At 39.2% G+C, this 17,118-nt stretch overlaps 2 protein-coding genes across 8 annotated transcripts; one reads left to right on the top strand and one right to left on the bottom strand.

The window, feature by feature from the left end:
• The first annotated feature begins 1,147 nt into the window (after positions 1–1,147).
• Positions 1,148–12,448, top strand: LOC102717751 (endoribonuclease Dicer homolog 3a). 7 transcript variants are annotated; one of them, XM_015843702.2, is made up of 27 exons: positions 1,148–1,475; positions 1,881–1,918; positions 2,295–2,519; positions 2,941–3,121; positions 3,200–3,313; positions 3,515–3,649; positions 3,770–3,839; positions 4,440–4,504; positions 4,838–4,969; positions 5,075–5,227; positions 5,523–5,697; positions 5,974–6,079; positions 6,168–6,357; positions 6,438–6,598; positions 6,714–6,932; positions 7,071–7,339; positions 7,948–8,219; positions 8,298–8,788; positions 8,867–8,964; positions 9,205–9,428; positions 9,519–9,728; positions 9,837–10,310; positions 10,408–10,689; positions 10,902–11,228; positions 11,322–11,508; positions 11,645–11,759; positions 11,847–12,448. In XM_015843702.2, exons 3-27 carry the CDS (start codon positions 2,419–2,421, stop codon positions 12,058–12,060), a joined length of 4,965 nt encoding a protein of 1,654 aa, XP_015699188.1. In that variant the 5' UTR covers positions 1,148–1,475; positions 1,881–1,918; positions 2,295–2,418; the 3' UTR covers positions 12,061–12,448. The 7 variants fall into 7 exon arrangements, with proteins under 7 accessions (XP_015699188.1, XP_015699189.1, XP_015699190.1 ...); XM_015843703.2 differs by having other exon boundaries at positions 6,165–6,357; positions 11,322–11,499; XM_015843704.2 differs by having other exon boundaries at positions 1,149–1,475; positions 6,165–6,357; positions 7,071–7,315.
• Positions 12,449–13,371: 923 nt separating this feature from the next.
• Positions 13,372–17,100, bottom strand: LOC102702627 (histone deacetylase HDT2-like). The gene is made up of 10 exons (XM_015839335.1): positions 16,967–17,100; positions 15,943–16,013; positions 15,636–15,841; positions 15,527–15,549; positions 15,386–15,442; positions 14,979–15,163; positions 14,295–14,369; positions 14,108–14,204; positions 13,811–14,027; positions 13,372–13,727 (listed from the first exon to the last, which is right to left on the bottom strand). Exons 1-10 carry the CDS (start codon positions 16,998–17,000, stop codon positions 13,667–13,669), a joined length of 1,026 nt encoding a protein of 341 aa, XP_015694821.1. The 5' UTR covers positions 17,001–17,100; the 3' UTR covers positions 13,372–13,666.
• Between the last annotated feature and the right edge of the window lie 18 nt (positions 17,101–17,118).

The raw sequence follows: 17,118 nt of genomic DNA, 5'->3' as shown, positions 1-17,118 counted from the left end.
TTATTTCCCACCTTATATTTTTAGAAAAAACGCATATGGTTAAAAAAGTGCTTTTAAGAAATATACCGTAACTATATCTTGATATTGTTATTGCATGCAAGTTAAGTTATTACTATACGATGACCGTACTGTTACTGTATAATTTCTATAAGTCGAGATGTGGGTTTAGGTGGATATTGAAAGAAACCAAAAAAAATTGACCCATAGGAAAAACTGTTGACCAGCCTTTGGTTGAGGTGAGAAGTGGTTTTAGGTTTTGAGCGAGATAGGGTATAGAATAGTTATCCTATAAGATATGTAGAATATTCTTGCTATATATACACACACATTAGTCATATAAACTTTTGACATATAAATTCTAGACACATAAGCTTTAAACATAAAAAAATTATACATTCACACTTTATACGTATAAACACACATACAAACTCTCCACATAAAAATCTATATAGATATAGATATTATATTTACACAAAATATTATAGATATAAACTTAATATAGAAAAATCTGTATACATATAAATTTACACATGCAAACTTTATACATACAAATTAAAAAAAACCCTATTATGCAAAGTAAAAAAAGAAAAAAAAGAAAAAAAATGATGACTGCCACATACGGATTAGGATTCTCAGCGAGACGCCCAATAAAAAATGCAAAGAAATGTAGCGGTACGTAAAAATGGACAGACGCCCAATTAAAATACCAACCCACCACCCACAGGGGAAAACACCCCAAAGTGAACGCATCGGTGAAAGGACTAATTTACACACACGCATGCCGGAGGAGCGCGTGACACTTTCCAAAATTGTTTTTATTTATATGTATAAAATTTACATTTATAATTTTCTATGTATAAAGATTTCTATTTATTAAGTTTATTATATCTATAATGTTTATATACATAATATTTGCATCTATATGAAATTTTAAAATAGAGGACACGTATGTATTAAGATATATATGTATATATTTAAGTTACTATGTATAAAACTTATATGTCTAAAAGTTTACTGTATAAAGTTTAAATGACTAAAAGTATCTAAAGTATGTGTGTGTATATACGCACGCATGCGAATCAGGCCCACCCACACATCGGCCTGCTCTTGCCCTTCCCTCTCCGGCCAACCGCCGGCGCCGAAGCCGGGGCACCGCAACTGCATTCCTACTGCCTCCAAATATCCGGACGCGGCATTTCTCTCCCCCTCACTGCGAAGCTAGGGTTTGGGGGGCCTCACTGCGCTCGGGTCGTCCTCCGCCGCGCCGTCCTCTGCCCGTCGCCCTCCCGCCGTGCGCCATCCTCCGCCGCGCCCTCCTCCGGCCGTCGCCCTCCTCTGGCCTTGACTGCGCGTCGCTCTCCTCCGGCCGGCCGTCCTCTGCCGTCTATCCCGCCGGTCGCTGTCCGTCCCGCCAGGTCGTTGTTCAGCTCCTGCCACACAGCCAGCCTTCTTCCTCTCTTCCGGTTAGTGCAAAGGTAAACAAGTTTCTTCCCCTTCCTCTTTTCCCCTCATTTTTTTTCTCCTCTTGATTTACTGTCATGTGAGCAGTCTAGAGCACTTACCCATAATTCTTCTTCTAGATCTATTAAAAGCTTGCATTTTCTGGGTTGATTTGTGTGGATTAAAATGTTCAAGACTTGCTCCGTTGATCTCCTACATCTGTAGTTGGTTATTTCAAAAGAAGTACACAACAATTATAAATACAAACTGATGAAGGCAGGGATTTACTTTCATTTTGCTTACGAAAACATAATTATCTTTACTGAGTATAAAAGATTTGCTTCTACTGCAATTCAGCTAGGTGCAGAATGTAAAACATTTGTAATCTACTGAGAAATGAGCTGCTTGTGGTTACTGACGATCTTTCCTTCCTCCTGCAGAATGTGATGGAACAGGTGAGCCGAGCATTGAACCACAGGTAAGCTAGAGTTCCAGTTGCACAATCCCATCAGATAGCCATGTCATTGCAGTGCATAAGAATTTCACAGTGTAAGACTTTCTAGTCTTGTCTAGATTCATAGAGATACTAATGAATCTAGACATATATATAAATTATATATATCTATCAATTGATAAATTTAGGCAAGGCTAGAAAGTCTTACAATATGAAACGGAGGTAGCAGGAGTTAAGATAAATTTCAATATACAAGTTTTTGGGGTAACCTCACCACTCACAATAGAATGTATTTATAATCAGGATGTGTCTAATCCAACCAAACAACATCTCCTCCATGCAATCTTTTGCTGCAGGCAACCAAACATCATCTAACCATATCTGAGCTTATTCAATACAGGCAACCAAACAAGTGCATATGTATGTCTAGAGATAGGTCAAACTCAGTCTGGATAAGAGAGATGAGCCATGCCTGAGGGATACGGGCAACCAAACAGGCCCTTTGTGTTGGAATAGCAGTAAACATGAACCCCTTGAAGAGGTCATTGGAATCATTTGCTCAAGAAGATGAAGCAGGCAAACAGAAATGGCAGAAGAGCGAGTGTCAAGATTTCACACCCAGAAGGTTCTGCAGAGTTCTCCTTTTTCACAATTAGGGGATCAGAAAAAGAGACTTTTTATTTTTTAAACATTTCTAATAAATAATTTTATTACTAAACCTCAAAGGAAAATATTTTCACCGTATTAACCTTTTGGCCACACCAGTGTTGGTGGTATGGCAAGATAACGCTGCCACACAAGTTGGTTGCTGTGGCAGGCTTGCTACGCCACTGATATTGGCGTGGCAAGCCTGCTACGCCAAACACTCTACGTGGCAGCGTTGTCTTGCCACACCAGTGTGCGTGGCCAAAATGTTCATACGGTGAAAATATTTTCATCCGAGGTTTATTAATAAAATTTCTTATTAAAATGGTTTGAAAAATAGAAAAAAATCGAAAAAAGAGTACAATCCTGTGACATTGCTTTTTGATGTTGAATTTGCTCAGATATCAGCTTGATGTCTATGAGGTTGCAATGCGGCGGAACACGATCGTGATGCTTGATACAGGCTCTGGGAAGACAATGATTGCTGTGATGCTTATCAAGGAGTTCGGAAAGATAAACAGAGCAAATAATGCTGGAAATGTCATCATATTTCTTGCACCAACAGTTCAACTTGTTGTACAGGTTATACCAGAGAGTCAGTAGACTGTTCATTTTACCCTAACTGTAACATAATTTATGCTGACATTAGTTTTGCCACAGCAATGCGAGGTGATTAAAATCCACACAGATCTTGATGTGGAACAGTATCACGGTGCAAAGGGGGTTGATCAATGGACAGGTCCTAGATGGCAAGAACAACTCTCAAAATATCAGGCAAGCATTTATTCATCATGTTTTAAAGGCTCACTGATTCATCATATGTGCTGAAGAAAATATACATTCCATGCTAGCAGCGGTTATGATCTGCAGTCATCTGTTCAGTATATATACTACTATTCTGAATAAAAGATGTTTTCCCCCTGTCTATCTGATTGTTGATGCTTCCAGCACTTGTAAATGCTAATGAAATTGCAGGTCATGGTCATGACACCACAAGTGTTGCTACAAGCGTTACGCAGTGCTTTCTTGATCTTGGATACAGTTAGTCTCTTGATATTTGATGAATGCCATCATGCAACTGGAAACCACCCTTATTCAAGAATAATGAAGGTATTGTTGAATATCACTTTACCATAGTATTTTTGGATTGACACTAGCATGACTCTTCCATTTATTTGTCATGTCTCAGTTTTTCTTTTTTGTGTTTATCATAACTCATCACTATCTCAGGAGTTCTATCACAGATCAGAATGTAAGCCAAGTGTGTTTGGTATGACAGCATCACCTGTTATAAGAAAAGGCAAGTATTTGATTATCTGCAAAAAATATAGAATGCTTCTCTTCTTCCTCTCTCTCTCCTTTTCTTTTGTGTGTGCTTGTGTATTTTCTTTTTTGGGTGGGGGTTGAGGGTTGCTTGTTAAACTGCATGCACGGTCCTATGTGCTGAACTATTTTAACGCACATTTACAAATTTCTCATATAAGATACATAATTTGACTTAAAATTTGATTGATGGGATGACCACACGGTAAGGGTGGTTAGCTAACAATCTTTTATTTCTGATGAGATGAATTATGATGGCATGGATTAAATTGGTTAGAGACTATGATGAAATATGTGGGCCATATTGATGCCATATTCAAGATTGGACTTCCGTTGAGAAACACACAAGTCAGAGAAGACCAACAATAAATTTCTTGTGAACAGTGGCATTTAGGACGTGTTAAATATGACCTGCCATCCAAGAGAATGATCCAGGAATAATGACCATGCGCATATTCTCCAGTTTCACTTCAGTCAAAGAGTTCACAAATGTCAATATTTCTGGCAGATTTGATTTATTTTCCTTGGTTCATAAATCTTATTTGATGATTCAAGTTCTTCATGGCTGTCTTTGCAGGTGTCTCTTCTCATTTGGATTGTGAAGGTCAGTTCTGTGAGTTGGAAAACCTGTTAGATGCTAAGGTATGGCTGGTTTCCTTTTTTGCACACATTATTTAAATAAGCCAGGTTAGATAATGCAGGACATGTTAGTTCTGACCACTACACTATTATACTGTCTGTTGAACTGCAAGGATATATACATACATATCCAAATTACAGATTGTGGTTTTCAATTCTGAATCAATTGTTTGACTGTGTTCTCGAGAGCTTAGGTGATATACATTTATCTGTTTTACCTATGCCATTTTGGGGTACACATATGATTGCTTTTACCCCCCCCCCCCCCCCAAAAAAAAAAAAAACTGTTTTCTGCATACTTGCATTCTCATCTATGTTTCTGTTTTACTCTAACAGATCTACACAGTGTCAGATAGAGAAGAGATAGAGCTTTGTGTTCCTTCCGCAAAAGAAATGAACAGATACTATGACCCAAAAATGGTTTGTTTTGAAGATTTGAGTGAAGAGTTGGTTGTTTTATGTTCCAAGGTTTTGTATCTCTTTTTTTTGCTTCTATATTAAATTATTAATCAAATTTGTCATACGCGTTTTTTTAAATGTTTCTAAGAACATGCTCTTTTTTTGTTTGTGCAGTATGATGCATTGATTACAGAGTTGCAGAATAAGCCAAACTGCCTGTATAAAGATGCTGATGATATAACAAAAGAATCAAGGAGACGCCTTTCCAATTCTGTAGCAAAAATCTGCTACTGCCTTAATGATGTTGGTCTTATTTGTGCAAGTGAGGTATACGTTGTATTCATTAGTTATAGCTACATACATTACAGGAGCTTAACGTACAGCAGTTGGTGGGAAGTGTTGTTGCATGCTCCAACACCCATTTAAGTCCTTTTCAGTTTGATTTTGGGGACTTTCTTCTAACAAAAAAATAATAATAAGCCCCATTTCCTCCTAGGATTCCCCCCCCCCTCATGCTGCAATAATAGCCTTTTCGGATTTAAAGATATAGTTATTTTATTTATTGTCACTTTGCTTTGGAGCATTATGCCTTTAATGTGGTTATATTTTATCATTCTCATAGGCCACCAAAATTTGCATTGAAAGGGGCCAGGAGAAGGGTTGGCTGAAGGGAGTAGTTGATGCCACAGATCAGCAAACTGATGCAAGTGGATCACACTTGTTTGCAGAAAATTCAGCCCTTCATATGAAGTTCTTTGAGGAAGCATTGCATTTATTTGACAAACGGCTTCAACAAGGTATGACTATGCAGTAAAACTATTTGCGACCTTACACTGTTATGTGATGATGTTAGCCCATGGATCTAATCATATGTAGCACTGCAACACCTCATATGAAGTATGATGTATCATCTGTTTGATATGAAGTATCATGTACCATCCCCTTGATGAATTCCTATCTTTTCATTTGATCTGCTGTATGTAGCATGAAGATATTACCTCATTCTTTTGGATCTCCTTGATATGAAAATTCTTAGTCCTATATATTCTCTAAAGTATCTGATATCTTTCCAGGTATCGACACACTTCTAGACTCAGAAAATGGATGCATTGAAGCAGCAAAGACAGGCTATATTTCCCCAAAGCTTTGTGAACTCATTCAGATTTTTCACTCTTTTAGGTATTTTCTTGGGGGAAGGCCCTCTTGTTGATTTTGTTTCATATATGTCCTTTATTCTGAAGTGACACGTTTCTATGCTTATCAGTAGCTCTCATCACGTTCGGTGCCTCATTTTTGTTGATCGAAAGATCACTGCTAGAGTCATTGACCGGACAATTAAGAAAATTGGCCGCCTCACACATTTCACAGTTTCTTTTCTTACTGGAGGGAGATCTTCAGTGGATGCTCTGACACCTAGAATGCAGAAGGATACACTGGATTCATTTCGCTCTGGAAAGGTAATTAAGATATGTCAACACTTGGAGAATCTTAAGCATAATTCTAATGATCTAACCATGTTTCTCTTCCTAAAATTCAGGTGAACTTACTATTTACTACAGATGTTGCAGAAGAGGGTATCCACGTCCCAGACTGCTCATGTGTAATACGATTTGATTTGCCAAGGACTACGCGTAGCTATGTGCAGTCACGTGGACGAGCACGGCAAGAAGACTCTCAGTACATACTCATGATTGAACGGTATAATCTTAATGCTTATCCTATTTACACGCTTTTGTTCTTGTGCTTTTAAACTGAATGCAAAGAGGCATGGCAAATAAAATGGATGAGCCATAATTCTTTTCTTGCAATGCAGGGGGAATGTGAAACAAAATGATTTGATATCTGCCATCTTGAGAAGTGAGACTTCGATGGTTGAGATTGATTCAAGCAGAGAGTCTGAATATCTGTTGCCTGGTTTCGTTCACAATGAAGAAATAAATGAATACTCTGTAGGAACAACAGGAGCAAAAGTAACTGCTGATTCAAGCATCAGTATTGTCTACCGATACTGTCAGGAGCTTCCAAAGGATAAGTATGTTGATTTCATCTTCATTTCTCCTTTTACATGGTTACACAGATTGCACCTATAAATCTGCAAATATTCACCCAGTCACCATTTTTATATGGAGGCCTCCAATTCAATTTCTTGCCATTTCTGCTTGTGTTACAGGTGCTACTCTCCAAAACCTACATTCCAGTTCACTCAACATGATGATGGCTGTGTGTGTACATTAAAATTACCATCTAGTGCGGCACTTCAACTTCTGGTGGGCCCAAAAGCAAAAAACATGCACAAAGCAAAACAGCTTGTTTGCCTTGATGCGTGTAAGAAGTTGCATGAGCTAGGAGCACTTGATGACCATCTTTGTCTGTCTGTTGAAGATACAGTTCCAGAAACTTTAAGCAAAACTAAGGGTCAGTCATCTAGTGCTGGTATAGGTATGTGATTGCTATGTAAAAAATGGGGAATGAATTGTTTCACTAGCCCTTGAAATTGAACTGATTGTTCACTGTCTTTTTAGATAATGAATTATTCACCATCTGGGCCCCTATACTTACAAAATACTGCCTATGTGATTTTGGCTATTCACCTGGACAAGTACTTGTCTAGGTGCATAGCCAAAACCCTCTATGTTCTGGGACAGAGGTAGTACTTATTTTAGTCCATATAATGCAATAAGTTGGGTCATGGTAGGTTAAGTTAGATTGTCTGGCTGACTAACTTTCCATGTTGACATGATAGTATGATACACCAAGGTGGATTTGGCATCCTTGTGCCCCCTATGCTTTGTTTCGGTCAGGCATGGGCAATGGGCACAAATCCTCTGTGCAAGCCTGCTGTTGCCATTTTATGCATGCCAGCATGCTGTGTACAAGTTCAAGGAACAAAGATTCACCATGCGATTTATTCTGAGAAAAGATACCTTCTGTCAGTTAGTTGTCGTAATCAGCATATATAGTTGAGCTAAATGTAGCACTGACCTCCAGTATTCTTACAAAGAAATAGTTGGCATTTGTGATGGAAATCTTGTATTACCTTCTCGTAGGTACAACCAAACGGAAGGAGCTACATGGTACACAACGAATTCATGCCTGGTCTGGCGATTGGGTGTCAAAGAGAACTGTCGTTAAGCTTCAATGCTACAAAATGAATTTTGTTTGTGACCAAGTTGGTCAGATTTACTCTGATTTTTTTCTTTTAATTGATGCAACTTTACCAAATGAAGTTGCTAGTTTGGAGATTGACTTATATTTGCATGACAAGATGGTAAAAACTTTGATTTCTTCTTGTGGACTTCTTGAGTTGGATGCTCAACAGGTATTATGAAGTCTTTTTTTCCCCCTACTTTTGTTGTTTTTCATCTAATCTGACATTATCCCTTTTATTTGGTCTCAGGTGAAACAAGCAAAGTTGTTTCAAGGGCTTCTCTTCAATGGTTTATTTGGAAAGCTGTTTACTAGATCAAAAACACCTAATGCTCTGAGGGAATTCATTTTTAATAAAGAGGATGCTTTTTTGTGGAATACTGCGAGTCTATATTTGCTTTTGCCTGCAAATCCTTCTTTTGACTCCAATGTTTACATTAATTGGAGTGTCATTGATGCGGCGGCCTCGGCAGTTAAATTTATGAGAAGAATTTATTCTGAGAACAAAACAGAATTACTTGGAATATTTGATTGTGACCAAAATGTTGGAGATTTAATTCATTTGGCCAACAAGTCATGCAAGGTTGACAGCCTAAAAAATAAGGTAGTTCTAGCGGTTCACACCGGGAAGATATACACCGCTCTTGACATTACTGATTTATCTGCCGATAGCACTTTTGATGGTTCGTCTGATAAGAAAGAATGTAAATTCCAGACATTTGCAGAATATTTCAAAAAGAAGTATGTTTAGTTTTGTGCATTCTCATGTGCTTGCTCAGGTATAATCTTGTGTTATTTTTCTAATGTATTCATGTGCAGGTATGGCATAGTACTTCGTCACCCCTCACAGCCACTACTATTGTTAAAGCCTAGTCATAATCCTCACAACCTTCTTTCCTCAAAGTTCAGGGATGAAGGTCCGAATCAATTCCTCTATAATTAATTTAGTTCTAACTTGTATTTCCCTAGTCTAACTGATTACTTATCAGTTCATTCAATCAAAAGATTATTTTGAAGCATCTTTATTTTTCACTTCAACGATTAGTGATAAACTCATTCATTAGACTGGATTTCGCATATACATTTTTAAGAAAATTTGTAGCCAACTTGACCATTTGGAGATCTCATTATTTATGCTTGCTTGCTGCTTTTTGTAGGTAATGCTGTGGAGAAGATAAATAATGGCACACCAGTTGTAAATAAAGCAAGCAACCGCGTCCACATGCCTCCTGAGTTGCTAATTCCCCTCGATTTACCTGTGGACATTTTGAGATCATTCTATTTGTTTCCAGCTTTGATGTATCGTATTGAGTCCTTATTATTAGCTAGTCAACTAAGAAGTGAAATTGCATACAGTGACTCCAATATATCAAGTTTTCTGGTATAGACTTTGTGCCAATACCTTTTCTCCTCTGTACATACATTTTCTGTTCCTTTAATATGAAATAATAAATTGGCACATGTTCTCAAGATTCTGGAAGCCATTACGACGCTTAGGTGCTCTGAGGATTTCTCTATGGAGCGCTTAGAATTATTGGGAGACTCTGTATTGAAGTATGCAGTGACTTGTCATCTTTTCCTGAAATTTCCTGATAAGCATGAGGGGCAGCTATCATCGAGAAGGTGCCATATGATTTGTAATAACGCACTTTATAAGCTCGGAGTTGAACGCAATGTACAGGTAAAATTCACCTAATCATTTGTCAGTGTCTACAGCTTTTGCATTTCATGAACACACTGAGCTTTAATATGAGTACTAGCTAACTTGACGGTGTGATGTAATCAACAGGGTTACATACGTGATGCTGCATTTGATCCTCGTCGATGGCTAGCACCAGGACAGCTCTCTATTCGCCCATCTCCTTGTGAATGCCCTGTAAAATCTGAGGCTGTAACTCAGGATATTCATATCATTGATGACAAGACTGTTGTTCTAGGGAAGGCGTGTGATAAGGGACACAGATGGATGTGTTCCAAAACTATTCCTGATTGTGTTGAGGCTATAATTGGGGCATACTATGTAGGGGGTGGCTTAAGAGCAGCCATGGCAGTTCTCAAATGGCTGGGTGTTGAGTCTGAAATTGAAGAACACTTGATTGTGCAGGCTATGCTGAGTTCTTCTGTGCATACTTATCTTCCAAAAGACGATGTATTTGAAATGCTTGAAGCAAAATTAGGGTATTGTTTCTCAGTGAAAGGTCTTTTAATAGAGGCTCTGACTCACCCATCACAGCAGGAGTTAGGTGCAAAATACTGCTACGAGGTATTGGTTTGTGTAAACCTATTTTGCTGGTCCCTCATCTCGTGTTTCATTTTAACTTAGGCAACTTCTCTAATGATTTCCTTTTCTTCTGTAACAGCGCCTAGAGTTCCTCGGTGATGCGGTCTTAGACATTCTGTTAACAAGGTACTTTTTCAATAATCACAAAGACACTAATGAAGGGGAATTGACGGACTTACGCTCTGCATCAGTCAATAATGAAAACTTTGCACGAGTTGCAGTAAAGCACAACTTCCATCACTTTCTCCAGCACTCTTCTGGATTTCTGTTAGACAAAATTACTGAATATGTGAATAGCTTGGGAAACTCATCCATGGACAACATTGAACTTTCATCTAATGGACTCCCAAAAGGGCCTAAAGTACGTTCTTTCTTTGTTTTGATATTTCTGTGGTTTGCTCTTATGTTAAGGCTTCAGTTCATATGAAGGACTTGTACTTTATGTTAGAGGCGTCTTATAAATGCATGGCTATGTGTTTAAAATACTTTTCTTCCAATATTATTATTCACCATCATATTTGTACGGTTTATATATATTTATACATGATATTTCACTTGTCTTTCGTCATTCAGGTTCTTGGTGATATTGTAGAAAGTATTGCAGGTGCAATTCTTTTAGACACCAAACTTGATTTGGATGTAGTTTGGGGTATTTTTAAACCCCTTCTTTCCCCAATTGTTACACCTGAGAATCTGGAATTACCTCCATTCAGAGAGCTTATCGAATGGTGCGGCAAACATGGGTACTTTATAGGAATTAACTGTAGAGATCAAGGAGACACAGTAGTGGCTACTCTTGACGTACAGCTGAAAGAGGTACTTCTTGTGAGGCAAGGTTTCAGCAAGAAAAGAAAAGATGCTAAAGCACACGCAGCTTCTTTACTTCTCAAGGATCTTGAGGTTTCTCTTTGGTGCTCCACTGTTTTGAGTTCTGTTGCAATTTCCTTTTGGGGGATATAAGCTGTAACTGGATGGTTTATTCTTTTTTTTCAGGAAAAAGGACTTATAATCCCAAAAAATGCAAGCAAGACAGAACAATTTGAAAAGCATTGTGGCAGCGCTAATCACTGCAACAATTTGCTTGTCAATGCAATGGATACACCGACTCCACCAAATACAACTAAGCAAAAAAATCCTACTGATTTAAGGAACATTTCTGATCCCATGCTTGGTAAAGCATGTATGTTCTCTGTTAACAGTGTTTCTGTTCTCATTGCTAACTCTCGTGCATTCATTCTTATCTGCACCTCATCTATCCACATCACATGTAGAATGAATCAATTTGATAAAGTTCAACACTTCAAATCTTGTTTCAGTGCATGTGACCGTGAAAACGAGTAAAGGAGGACCTCGCATTGCATTATATGAGTTATGCAAAAAGTTACAATGGCCAATGCCTACAATGGAATCTGAGAAAGTACAACCAAGGTGGTAGGGGTTTCAAACTAGCCTGTGAATGTCTGCTTATTTACTTACTGGTGCAAACTAACTTACTAATCTTTCATGTTTCTGCATCAGCAGCGTGTGCTCCTCCCCTGGTGGCTCCTCCCAAAAAGCTACACCTCAAGCGTTCGCTTTCGCTTCAACAGTAACATTGCACATACCCAATGCTAATGTGATCAGCCAAACTGGAGACGGCCGTGCAGATAAGAAGAGCTCACAGGATTCTGCTGCACTGTTCTTGCTCTATGAGCTTCAGCGGCGAGGTACCTTGCAACTCCAGGAGGTGTGAGAAGCAACCACCAGTGATTCATGGCTATACGATCACAGATCACCTATTCACCTGGGCGCGCGCCTTGGAAATTGGAATAATAGACCAACCGGTGAGAGGGTACCAACGATGGAGAACAGCCGATCTAAACTGCTTGCGCTGTCTGTCTATCGTTATCTGTGTTCGGCATATGTTATGTATATTAGAAACTGCCAATGTCTTGACAATATTACTCCCTCAAGTCATGTATATTAGAAACTGCCAATGTCTTGACAATATTACTCCCTGCCAATGTCTTGACAATATTACTCCCTCAAGTCATAAATGTTTGATGTGGTTGACGACCATAATTCTAACTATGAGGTGAGCCTGAGTTGAGTGTAGAAAATACAGTCTGAGTTAGCAATGGTCTTCGATATGCGCTTAACGATGATTTTATCCTTGCATAATTTGCATAATGGGCAGAGAATCAACGACACTTGTACCTTCTCCCGTCGACAGCAAGAGAAGGCTGAGCTAGAAGCCATGAGGAGCATGCCCTGCATTTGGTTGCCGCACCGCAGTAGGCTGCTCCAGCCGCAACCTTAATGCTGCACTAGGCCACGTCACGCGTGACCTCGTCACCGCCTATTGTCCAAATCCTGGCCGATTCAGAGATTTTAGGGTTCTGATATGCTACAACGTGACAATGCCTACTACATTTTACGGAGGGGTAGATGCAAAAGCCATAGGCCACATAGCATGGATTAGACTGGGAAGGTACATTAAAACAAGATCGTAAATCTAAACGTATATTTTTTAAGTTTATGGAACTAAGTGGTACCACATCACAAGTTTAAGAACCAGCTTCAGGCCATGACTGTATTCGGTGAGATTCATGTAGACTTTAGCCACGAGCGGATCAATCCCTAGTCTCATCTCACATGATCCTCGGTGTGATGAAAGTGACGAGGAAGATGAATCATAATAGCTATGTGAATTTTTTTTATTTTTTAAATTTTTTTAAGAAATAATTTTATTACTAAACATCCGGGAAAAATATTTTCATCGCAACGGTGGCGTGGCCAAAAGACTTGCCACGCCATTATCGGTGGCGTGGCAGCATTGTTTGCCACACCACTGACATTATCATGGCAAGACTGTCACGTCATGCCACTCCGATTAAGCTATGTAACAGTGTTGTCTAATCTATGTAACAACGTTGTCTTGCCACGCCATTGTCACTGGCGTGCCCAAAAGATTTAGTTTTGAAAAAAAAATTTACTCGGAGATTTAGTAATAAAATTATTTCTTAAAAAGGTTTATTTAATAAAAAATTTCAGCCTATGTACGTGCAAATAGGTGTGATGGTTCCCAAAACAATGAGCCGCGCATCATTCGTTCATCCATGAAGAAAACCGTCGTATCTACATGTTGGCATTCATTCATTCATCAAAAAACCGTCGTATCGATTCTCAAAAAAAAAATCGTCGTATCTACATGTTTCAGAATCTTGGCACACAACAGCACGGTTGCATAGGAGCAACTGTCCCAAAATTGCGCCGAAGAGACCATCGTCCTGAATCCTGATGCTGTTTCAGTGGAGGCCAGAAAGCAGCTCCTCTGGCTCTCCTGATTCACAACACAGTTAAGTCGCAGTGTGTTTAGCCTTGGAATGAGCTTCCAGACCCATGGTGGAGTTGAAAGTCCTGAGCAAGATAGGAAATGCCCTTGTGAGGATATAGCAACGTCTCGATGGTAAATCATTCAAATGAAAGATACGAAAATTTACTTGTTGCATGACTTGCAGGCATAGCCAGAGGAATGCTTAGACATGTCATGGTTTGCAGGTGTCTTCTTTGCCTGTTTTACTGGATAAGGGGTCGCAAAATGGACATAGCCTGAGGAATGCGTAGGCATGTCAATGTTAGCATGTGTCTTTTTTGCCTGTTTTGCTGGATGAGGGGTCGCAACATGGACATAACCACCTTTCTTGCTAGTACCAGTTCCTGTGCATAAGGTCAACAATAAGTGAGAAATGTGACATCATGCCATAAAAAAATTGAGTTCAAAAGAAACAATTGCTGACCAGCTTTGCTGTCGATAATTGGTGTTGCTAGCTTTGCCTTCTTCTGTGGAGGCGTCTTCAAGGGTGTTTCCACTGGCCTCGTTTTGCCTTCAAGATTCTAGGAGATCAAGGAAACAAAAAAAAGTTTCAAGGTTTTAGAGAAATGAAGCGACAGAAAACTATCAAGTCCTACTGAGCAATCTCACACCTTTGAAGGAGTCTCTTCTTCATCAGAACTCTCACCATCATCATCATCACTCGAATTAAGTCCATCAATAATATCCTACAAGTGTATGTATCGCATTATCAGAATAGAGTAGCCAGTATCCAGCACAAGGAAATCTTTGTTTGCACGCCTACCAAGTCCAAAACTATGTCATGGTTTCAGGCTGAACAAAAAATAAACATGCCACGTCACAAATGTAAACATTTTTAATCATTTGGATCAGGGCACAAATCTCTGATGCACATGCTTGACTAATGACTATTACTTTTGTAATTGTGCCATAAAAATATTGAAATCATAAACTGTATAGGATATGTGTTTGACAATAGATCTGCTAATACTGTTTCATCTATTTTCTTGTATATATTAGTGGTGAATGTGTCCCAGCATTGATCATAAGCATTCTATGACAACAAGGCTGACAGTTCATAAAGAACCTAGGGAGTAACTTGCTAAACGCTAAACACATAAAATAAATCAGAATCACATCCACAGCATGTTTTAGTAATTTAATGCAAAGTCCTCAAAAGAAGTAATTTAATTAGGTGATCAACATGCTAGATTGTTCATTAAGCTCATTTACTGGTTTCCTGGCAAGCAATCTAGAATCACCAGACAGAAAACTGTCATGACTCCCCATTTTAATAGTGTTACCGAGTTACAAACCTCATCATCACCAGATTCACCCTCTCCTGAACCATCACCATTTTCTTCTTCGCTGTCATCATCATCAGCTTTTGATTTCCCATGTTTTTCCCTTTCCTCTACAAGAGCCTCTGGTATAGGGGATGCAGCAGCAGCAGCCTTGAGTGCAGTAAGCTTACTTGGACTGTGTTCTTTGATCCTATCATCTGAAAGTAAATAACATATAAATGAATCATTTGAGCGTTCGCTTATCAGCTCGCATTAGCATGTTTATCAGAAACTAGCATAAAAATAAAGAATGATGAAGCACTTCAAACTACCCAAGCATATGCTCTACGTAAGTTCAATTAACATATACTATCCTAAAAAGGGGGAAACAACATTATTAAGTCTTATAAAATAGGTACCACGATTAGCAAAATATATACCATTTGAACTGGGATACAGTGGAATAGCAAGCGGAACCTCCTCATCAGATTCATCACCTGAAACATCGCATCTTATGAGAATCAGGCTAAGTGTAGTGGAAACATCAAAGATGACCAACAGTAAAGAACAAGAACATATACCTTCTTCGATAGGAGAGTCAGATGTGCACAAAGGCAGGCAAAAGGTTAAGGAAGAAGTTCCTACTCAGGATTTGTTTGAAGAAAGAAAATTATAAGTGCAAAAGGATATCTTCTTGCAGGAGCAGCTTGGTAGCCAGAAAAGAATATGCTGTACGTCTTTGATGTATGTAGTAACTCAAACTCCTTTTCAAACACCAGATCAATTGCAAACTGAGGACAATGTTCAGCCGAAAGTGCACCAAGCAGAGTCCTTTTACCATCAACTTGAACAAAAACTTGCACGTTCTCATTCAGCTCACCAGGCTCTAGTGCTATCTGTTGTGTTGAAAACAGGAAGAACTAAAAAGTAAACAAACTTATCCACCTCCAAATGCACTTAAAGAAGGGAAGTCATAACTATAGTTTGTAAAACAAACCTGTGAAATATGATAATAGAATTCTCCAGGTGGATCGCACTTCACTGTCTCTCCAGGTTTGACAACTCCTCCTATAAATGTGAATTTCATTCATAAAAGCCATTAGTGAAATGAGCAACACATGGAATTGGGAACCACAAATATTTGCTTCTTTCAAAAGCTGTAAAGATATGCTCATCATGCCTCTGTTTAACATGACCAGAAGGTTTCTCCAGAGTTCACAGAGGGAAAAATGTCAGTAGTGCCAACAGCCAGTTTGCTTGTGTTTCAAAGAAATAAAAGACATAATGGAAGTTAAATATAAGTTGAATATTACATGTATATTTCAATGATAAACATTTCAGATTTACATAGGCAACAAGAAACCATAGTCAATCATGTAGGCTTGAAAATTAAAGCCAGGCAAATCACCATCAACCTTGCCAGTCAGTGCTTGCCGGAACGCTTCGAACCATGCTTCAGTCATTCAAAAACTGAAGCAACTAACATCATCCAACCATAATCATGAAAATATAGCAAAACCATACCAAATACAGGAATCACTGAACAGAGGCAGCAATTGCATAATTCTCTGGAGCCTGGAGCAAGGCCCAGTTCATGGTCACAAACTACAGCCTACTACTAGCGATCAACTTTGTTAAGCTGAATCGAACCCATCAATGGAATAGCCGAATTTCCCGCAGTTCGGGAGTATGACCGCATTTACTACATGTCTCTTGCCAGTTGCCTCCATTTCTCCAGAAAGTATAAACTGCAGACGCATCCTACAATGAAGCATGATTCCATAACCAACTCACAGTCCCTTGCCGGTGCAAAAATCCTAAAAACCCCGGAGCAACAAAAAAAAATCCACCATTTCAGCGAGAAGCCGAGGGATTAATAATCCATCCCACCATTCTCACCACCTAGTATTTTCCTATCGACTAGGCGCGCGCGACCCAACCAATGCAGAGACAAAATCCCAAACGGCCAAACGAATGGCGTCAAGGCAGGGCTTGGGCAAGGACGAATAGACGATACGCACCCCAGAAGCCCATGCTACCCTCCATGGGCGGCATAGGCGATCGCGTTCCCCGTGGCTCCTCCTCCTCGCCGCGCTCCTTCCCTAGGGTTTTGGAGAGGGAGAGAAGACGGAGGCGCAGGCGAGGCGGCGCTCCGTTTCCTTCGTTCTCGCGA

This window comes from Oryza brachyantha, chromosome 1, assembly GCF_000231095.2.
Source record: "Oryza brachyantha chromosome 1, ObraRS2, whole genome shotgun sequence".
Classification (NCBI taxonomy): Eukaryota; Viridiplantae; Streptophyta; class Magnoliopsida; order Poales; family Poaceae; genus Oryza; species Oryza brachyantha.
Note: the sequence above shows the minus strand (reverse complement) of the source record. Positions and strands in the feature narration are given on the sequence as shown.

Bases quoted from the DNA above. Each gene is read 5' to 3' on its own strand.
- LOC102717751 (XM_015843700.2), top strand. From the start codon at position 2,419: ATGAACCCCTTGAAGAGGTCATTGGAATCATTTGCTCAAGAAGATGAA. The intron at 3,840-4,439 runs GCAAGTATTTGA...CTGTCTTTGCAG, and splicing joins ATCACCTGTTATAAGAAAAG to GTGTCTCTTCTCATTTGGAT. The intron at 6,599-6,713 runs GTATAATCTTAA...CTTGCAATGCAG, and splicing joins TACATACTCATGATTGAACG to GGGGAATGTGAAACAAAATG.
- LOC102702627 (XM_015839335.1), bottom strand. From the start codon at position 17,000: ATGCCGCCCATGGAGGGTAGCATGGGCTTCTGGG. The intron at 16,014-16,966 runs GTGCGTATCGTC...TCACATTTATAG, and splicing joins GGGTAGCATGGGCTTCTGGG to GAGGAGTTGTCAAACCTGGA. The intron at 14,028-14,107 runs GTCAGCAATTGT...CCTTATGCACAG, and splicing joins AATTATCGACAGCAAAGCTG to GAACTGGTACTAGCAAGAAA.